The 8,328-nt window shown below is 38.6% G+C and overlaps 1 protein-coding gene across 5 annotated transcripts; it reads right to left on the bottom strand.

Moving 5' to 3' along the window:
• Window positions 1-139: 139 nt before the first annotated feature.
• coq2 (coenzyme Q2 4-hydroxybenzoate polyprenyltransferase) lies at window positions 140-8,254 on the bottom strand. 5 transcript variants are annotated; one of them, XM_086031877.1, is made up of 9 exons: window positions 7,409-7,732; window positions 7,265-7,305; window positions 5,698-6,022; window positions 4,530-4,696; window positions 4,339-4,460; window positions 3,411-3,496; window positions 3,201-3,334; window positions 1,631-1,819; window positions 140-1,274 (listed from the first exon to the last, which is right to left on the bottom strand). In XM_086031877.1, exons 3-9 carry the CDS (start codon window positions 5,963-5,965, stop codon window positions 1,137-1,139), a joined length of 1,104 nt encoding a protein of 367 aa, XP_085888003.1. In that variant the 5' UTR covers window positions 5,966-6,022; window positions 7,265-7,305; window positions 7,409-7,732; the 3' UTR covers window positions 140-1,136. The 5 variants fall into 5 exon arrangements, with proteins under 5 accessions (XP_085888003.1, XP_085888007.1, XP_085888005.1 ...); XM_086031881.1 differs by lacking the exon at window positions 7,265-7,305 and having other exon boundaries at window positions 7,664-8,254; XM_086031879.1 differs by lacking the exons at window positions 7,265-7,305; window positions 7,409-7,732 and adding an exon at window positions 7,754-8,253.
• Window positions 8,255-8,328: the final 74 nt, after the last annotated feature.

The raw sequence follows: 8,328 nt of genomic DNA, 5'->3' as shown, positions 1-8,328 counted from the left end.
GAACTGAGGCCATTATTTACGTCAAAACTCTCTTCCATAAACGTCAGGCAAAAATAAGCTGTACACAGATTTCATCCGCATCCTCTTTAACTCATTCACTGCCATTGACGAATTTACTTGTCTTTTCACAGTCCAGCCATTCAGTCCCAGGAATTTATTTACATTTTTTTCAAACGTTTTCAAATTTTTCAACAGTTTATTTTAGGCAATTTATATGGAACTGTAAAGTACACCGCATATCCTTGGTAAAGCTAACTTGGGACTATGAATCAGAAGGACTTTGCCTTCCTAATTTCAAAAACACTATTTAGCAAAGCAAATGAGGACTGTCACCTGAAACTAAGTTCAAACAAAACTCACTCACATTACTCTTGGGGATATTTTGGATACATGACATCATAAAAGGACTCCAGCACCAAGAGAACTGCTTTGAGAACGGACTGTTCATATCATTCAAACAAGACGATTAAATAAATATGACTCGTCCACCCAGACCTTCTGTTCTCTCCAGATACAATCAATCCTGAGGCCTAACTTTGGACCTGAATTCACTTTGCCTACTATGAATAACGGCCAATCACAGCTCACCTGTTTTCTGAAGGTGAGCCATGATTGGTCGTTAGTTGAGCCCTGAGCAACTGTGATGTCATTTTCAGTCAACAGAAGTGACAAAATGGCCACCCCCTGAGATGGTTAAAAATGGGTGGATTTCTCATATTCCACAAACACAATATTAATCAGTATGTTTTGTTTCAACTAGTGGGCATGCATAGAACATATTCTTGAAAAAAATACTAGTTTGGGTTGACTTCCTCTTTCAAGCCTTTTTTGATCGTCTCATCCAAGATATAACTTTTTTTTTTTTTGTATAATTGCAACTTTATTTCTGGGGGTAATAAAGAAATCTGTCAAAAGCCTTTTTTCATCGTCTCATCTAAGATATAACTTATTATTTTTTTGTATAATTGCAACTTTATTTCTGGAGGTAAAAAAGAAATCTGACTTTTCTCGTAAAATTGAAGACTGCCAATGATGACGCAAAGCATGTATGTTACTGTATGCATTGCATGTAGTTTCCTATTACACAGCACAGATAAAAAGTAAAACATGAAAGTGGATGAGAACATTTCCAGTCCTTATAACGTGATTGTTTCTTGTCTTTCTTTCCAAAGGTTACCAGCGATGATTCCTAAAAGTAGTAAGAGCCCAAGATTCCGGTTGGATACAAATTTCTTCCAGCAGTCCTCTGGCTTGTCCATGTCCAGAGTGGAAATCTATCAAAAAGAAATACAGTGCTACTTTGACTTTCAAGTACCCCAACTTTTTTCCAGTGACGAGCTGCTTGGTTGTTTTTTGTTTTGCATTGCGAGCCACTTGAGTGAAATGGGGGTGGGGGGGGATAAAGCAATTAAGTTATTGTTGTTTAACTCTTTCAATGATATTTGACTATGTTTTGGGACGTTTTGATGTTTACTAAAAACATGGTGCATTTTTTTTGGTGGAGGGCACTGGAAAGGATTAATGACATTTCAGTGGGGGTGAACTACACAAGTAAATTCCAGCGATTCCACCGTATGACATGTATATGATGGCGTGCAACAGTTTTGTGAGAGCGTGGGCCTGCGCTCACCTGGCGCGCGAGGTGAAGGGTGACAGCGGCGAGGGCGGCGTAGTACGGGACGGTCTGCTCGGCGTGGACCCCCACCGCCACCAGGCCTGCCATCATGGCCGCCGTGAAGCCGCTCAGCCAAGGTTTGGTCTGCTCGCCGAAACGAAGCGCTGTCGACTTGACGCCCACTTTGATGTCATCCTCCTTGTCCTAAATCACAGGGGTACGAAAGTAGTTAGTATAGCTAGTGCTATTTCTCAACTTCAGTCTCCAGTTGGGCTCTTCCACAATATCACAGTATAATAGAAAATGTAAAATATACATCAAGGCCATACCACACAATTCAATAATCGATAATCCAATATGACATTTGCATGACGTTTCCCGCCTGACTTGTCAGACAGCAATGAGAAGATAAAATGATAAATACAAAAATTGTGGTAAGGTGCAATATAGGTTATTAGCGGGCAATCTAGAAGTCCCATAATTTTTTTTTTTAGAAGACGAAAGTCGCAATCTTCATATTATGAAGTTGTATTTTGTTGAGTTATGAAGTCCGAATGGAATAATTAGGTTGTATTTTTTAGAGATACAACCTTTTAGGGGGGGGGGGGACTTTTTTGGGGGGGGGAATAAATCCGATTATTTATTTTTTTTAGATTAGTTTTTATTTTTTAACACAAAAAGTCAGATTCATACAAGAATAAAGTTTAACATGGAAGTCAACCCAAACTCATATTTTTTTCCAGAAGTTTTATACAGGCCCCCTATGGCAACATGGCATTCTGATTAATATTGCGTTTGTGGAATATGAGAAATCCACCCGTTTTTCGCTAGCTCAGGGGACGGCCATTTTGTCACTTGTGTGAACTGAAAATGACATCAAAGTTGCTCAGGGCTCAGATAACGATCAATCATGGCTCCGCTTCAAAAAAACAGGTGAGCCGTGATTGATGATTTTCGGAGCCCTGAGCAACTTCGATGTCATCTTCAGTGGACAGAAGTGACAAAATGGCCACCCCCTGAGATGGTTAAAAGTGGGTGCATTTTGCTGCTTAATTTATATTCCACAAACGTAATCGGAATTCCGTATTTCAACTAGTGGGCCTGAATAGAACATATTCTGGAAAAAAATATGTTTCTGTTGACTTTGAAAGAATTAATTTTTTTAGGATAAATTCCTATATTTTCAAAAAAAAAGTGTCAATCTCATGATAATAACATTTTATTTATTTTTGAATAAAATTTGACAAAGTGAGTAATATTTTTTTGTAAGAAAAATGTTCCATAACAGAATAAAGTTGTCATTTATTGAAATACCAATTTCTCGTGATAAAAGTCTTGGTTTTCAAGATGAATAAAAAGTTATTTTCAGAAAAAAAAGTTAACAAGAATGAAGCCATCACTTTTTCGTGACAAAAGCAGCAGATTTTTTTTCTTGAAAATGGGCCTTTTTATAATAATATTTTTCCCCCCCCAAAAAGTTGAAATTTTACGAGAACAAAGCTGCATTTATCCAAGCACGGGATTCTATGTGTACCATTGAAGAATCTATTACATTTTGGTGCACTGTTTATTTCCAGCGCTTCACCTGATGTGCGTAAATGGTGTCGTAGATGAGCGTCCACATGACTCCGGAGAAGTACAGGGGGAGACACACGGACCAATCGCAGACACCTCTGACAGCGGCCCAGCCAAGCAGCGCCCCCCAGTTGAAGGTCAGACCTCAACACAAGCAACAAAGTTACACTAGAAGAGACAAAATGGAAAGGGGAGAGAGAAAAAAAAAAACATTATTTACCGAGAACCAGTTGGGGCCAGTAAGTGATCCTCTTCATCAGCGGATACGTGACCACAAGCGACAAGGAGGTGGCGCCCAGAGCAATACTGATAATATGTCAAGAGAAACACACAAAAAAAATAGGATTTGACAAATAAAGTCAAGAAGTACAAATAAACAAGAATGGAACTGCCTGAAACAAAGGATTCAAAATCGTTATGATTTTCTACATTATTGTGATGGATTTAAATCATAAACCCAACTTAAAATTCTGACTCAGTAAAGTGCAGACCAGGAGTACCAAGGAATATTAAGAACCACATTGAAAAGATTTTTTTTTAAATTTAAACTATTAACACTATAGGGCGAAAAGAAAAAAAAAAGGTTTTACAATCGAGGAAGAGATAATATTTTAAAATATATATATTCTTTTTTTCAAGCAAGATTTTTGGGGAGGAAAAATCACCCCCACCACACAAAGAGCTTATGAGAATGAAGTCGCAATAATACTTAGTGTTATGGTGTCATATTATAGGAATAAATGCAAGGAATGTGTTTGAATATTAAGCGATTTTTTTTTTTTTTTAAATAAAAGATGCCTTTAACGTTTATAAAACTATAATTATAACGAAAACGTCCTTCGTTTTCGTCTTTGTCAATTAATTTCATACATGACCTTTCGCGGTTGATTTTAAATGTATTTATTTCGGTATTACTGTATGGTTGTGCAACAGAAGGAAGGTCAAACAGTCATTTAGGAATTGTAGTTGAATTTATTACACAATGTTTATTGTGACAATCTTTTAACATTACACTCAACAAATGCTCCATATATTAAAAAACGTACACTAAAACTAATAGAAAATAAATGACAACAAAGCATTTAAAAAAAAACAAAAAAAAAACAAAACAAACCCGTTTCCAAAACTATTACAACGCCGGCATGTACCTGTAATAGTTGAGACAGAGGAGCACGCCAAGAGCGAGCGACAGCTGCCCTCCCAGGAACAGCAGAGCCTGCAGATGGGAAACGTCGCCACAGGCGATGGGCCGCGTGGCCGTCCGACCCACCTACACGGCAAAATGAATCAAAACAGCGTGTGGCGTGATGTCTGTTGAAAAGCCAAGACTTGACGCTACCTTCTTGTCAAAATCTTTGTCCCACATGTCGTTGATGGTGCAGCCGGCACCGCGCATCAGCACGGCGCCCGTACCGAACAGGGCCAGCATCCCCAAATCAGGAAAGCAGCCCGGCTCGGCAGCCAGCGCGATGCTCCACGTGCACGGAAGGTACAGCAGCCACGTGCCTACCACATATAAGTCAATAAAAGAAACATTTTCTTTAAACAATTACAACATGATTTCACTAAGATTACAATTTAGTGCTGAGGGGAAAGAAACATTTTTTTTTTCTTTTCAAGAACCCCTTCTTGAAAAATCTTCTAAAAAAAAAAAACTTTATTCCTGTAATACTCCATACTTTGTTTCTCCCCAAAATTATTTTTTTTCTTTTAAATACCAATTTTGTCGCCGTTTTACTTTTTATGAGACAGCGACCATCTGCTGAATTAGAACTCTTCCATTATTATCTTTGTATTGTATCATTACTTTGTTCTTTTCTCTACTGCCTTACGAAGTAACATCATCCACTTTCACTTCAAGTAAGCACAAAAAGTTCTTTGCCTTATAACTAGGGCTGTCACTATTGAATATTTTTAGAATCGATTATTCTATCAATCAGCCCATTGATTAATCGGATGCAATTTTTATTTTGCATTAAAAAGTGTTACACACCCCTACCAACCAATTATTGTTATTTTTTGTATTTTTGGGTGATTAAAAACAACAACTAAACAACAATTTAACCGTATTACATGATCGGGATTGATGTTGTACTCACCAACCTTTTGGAAACGGATTTAGTTACTGGTTCGGTTTTCAAAGTAGCAGCAAATATTTATTTTGATTAAACACCAGAAGAAAAAAAAAGGACTACAGAAATCAGAGAATAATGACTGCTGAGGGGCTTCAAATCAGAGGATTTGAACAATTTTAAGTTAAACGATGGCTCTACATGATTACTTAAGTCCTAAAATTGTTGTCGATTAATTTGATAATCCACAATTAAATTTTGACACCTCCACTAATAACAATGTCTTTATTGTCATTGTAACAGGTACAATGAAACTTTAAGAAAGAAGGGATGAGGGATCAAATTCTCTGCACTCACACACACATCCCCGCCCAAGATCTCAATATATTGTGTACTTAATCAATTGTGGCCTGTGTGTGTTGCTAATATACACACCAATTGGTTTGTCCAGCCTCATTAAGCGTAGATACGGCTGGACGGGCCCCGGGGCTGCGTTCACAATCGCTGCTGCGGACACGCTGAATGTTCTCCTTCCGTGACCAACAAATGATGAGCGGCTTCTATGGTTGACGGGACGGAATGTTCCAGTCCGTGACTCTTCCTCTTTGGGGAGCGTTCGGAGGCCAGACGAGGAGATGGGACACCGGTGGAACCTCCTGAGGGCGGTCAGCGTACCCCAGCATGTGAGTTTAGTTGGGAGCATGGTGGCTCTGGTGGGGGTTCAGGGGTTGTCATTCACTGTGGGGCCACATCAGCAAGCCTAGGATGAACACACACGCACACACACTGACTATACACGGTTCTGCAAGAGAAGCCAATCTCTTTGTTACAGCAAGTGCTCAGTCATGTGCGTGTTTAACTTTTCTGTGTGTGGTTGTAGCTTGAGTTGAGTGAGTACCGATGCCAGGTATCAGTATCGTGTCAATACCAGCCTTTTTTCAATGTACAGTATCAGGTACTTGCAATTTTGCAAAGGGTGGCGATAAGTCGCTGGCGCCCTCTTGTGGCCATTTTACTATCAGGAAGTAAATGTCATGCATGGCGGTGATAATACAATAGAATCCTGTACAATTTTATTTATATAGCACATTTCTTAACAGCTACAGCTGTAACAAAGCACTTTACATGAACAAAATAGTGATAATACAACAACAAAGACAGTGAAAGAATTAAATTAAAACACAAATTATTATATGTATAGTAGACACCAGAAAACAACAGAAAAGTGTCCGTCTCATGTCGGGTCAAAAGCCAAATTGCCTAGTGACTGTTTTGCCGTTTGTCAGAAAGAAAGGAATTTTATTTCTGTCGTTTTCTTTCTTTGAAATTATTTGGCATTGGTTTAATAGAAATGTTATCAAAAGTACTAGTGGTATCGATTACCTCGGATTCGTATCGGTGAGTATTCAACAATTATGTCAATTATAAACCTCAAAACAACTTATATTTGAACACCAGCGACAGCATGAGAAGCAAACAGAGCATATAAAATACTTACAGGTATATATTATTTATCCACTGTGAAGAAAGAAATATTATTGTCGCGCAATACCCAAGAGCCTCAGCGATTATGTCATTCTTAATAATCACATACGAGGGTCTTGCGGTATTTTAATTATTGTTATTATTTTGGTTGATTAAATACGTCTGCAGTGTTTTAAAAACCAACAATGGATGGTTGGTTTCTGTTTTTTGTTGTTTTTTTCCCCCCAGTTTTTTCAGACATATTTTCACAATAAACTGTTTACTCTCAAATCAATCATACTATGCCGGGTGTCTGAAACGGAAATAGGCAGAAGCATAAGTTTATTATGCCTAACGCCTGGTTCGTTTGGTGTTCCGACCTACGTACCGACTCAGTAACTTAAATCAAGGACCCCCGTACAGTGTCATTTTAACATGAAACTGTCGCAATGGGTTGAAGGACACACAGTTAAAAACGAATAGAGATCCCCACATATTAAAAAGAAAATTTAGGGGGTCACGCATGCCCATAAATTACCTTTCACATTTGAGTCACTGGTCGCTTCCTTGTTATGTGGTCTTTTCGACATTGTTCCGGGCGGAAACAATTGTTAAAAACTGAATAGAAGTCATACTTTAGTCTAAAATTAGTATTGCAAATATTTTAAACAAATATACATACAAAAAAACTTCGGATGAGTGGCAAAAGAATACTTTGAACTCATGGTCAAAAATGATCTTTCGCAGTCACTTCCTTACGTAGGCGGTCCCGAAAAATCTCTGGATAAAACAACGCTTCAACTAGACGTAAAACTGAGAACAAGTCAAAATTGGACATGAAATAGTTGTGATGACAAGTTTAAAAAAAAAATTAGCACAATAATGCATTCGTATAAGTGCTCAGAAAAAGATTAAGGGGGTCGTTGTTATACATTACCCCTGATGTTTGTATTATTCGGTCACTCGCTATTGGAGTGGAACGTCCCGAAATAAGTCCGGAAAAAACGAAGCTCGTAGTCCAAAGTACCGTTGTGAAAGACTGGTTAGCACGTCCCCCTCACAGTTCAGAGGTTGTGGGTTCGAATCCGGCCTTCCTGTGTGAAGCTTGCATGTTCTCCCCGTGCCTGCGTGGGGTTTCTTCTTGGTAGGATGATTGGACACTAAATTGCCCCTAGGTGTGATTGTGAGTGCAACCAATTCAGGGTGTCCCCCGCCTACTGCCCGAAGACAGCTGGGATCGGCTCCAGCACGCCCCGCGACCCTTGTGAGGATAAGCTGTATAGATAATGGATGGATGGATGAAGCGAGGGTTTCAATACTTGCAGAATGCCTTCCACTGGAGGGTGCTGTCAGCAAACGGAAATGATTGAACATTTTTTTTTACATAAAACGTATTGATGAATATGTGTTGTGATTGACGTAACGATTATTGCATAATTATAATTATGTCTACAAGTATTTTTGTGACACATCCGCCAAAGATTATCAAAGGATTAAAAACTCCGCATTTCACCTTAAAATATAAAAGCAAATGCGACCAATATATTGTGCTCTGTAACAACCAAACTTCCGTCTATAATTACCTTCAGTATAAAAAACACC

Source organism: Filicampus tigris, chromosome 5 (genome assembly GCF_054856515.1).
Source record: "Filicampus tigris isolate MCC_2025a chromosome 5, RoL_Ftig_1.0, whole genome shotgun sequence".
Lineage (NCBI taxonomy): Eukaryota > Metazoa > Chordata > Actinopteri > Syngnathiformes > Syngnathidae > Filicampus > Filicampus tigris.
This window is presented reverse-complemented; position numbering and strand designations above follow the sequence as displayed.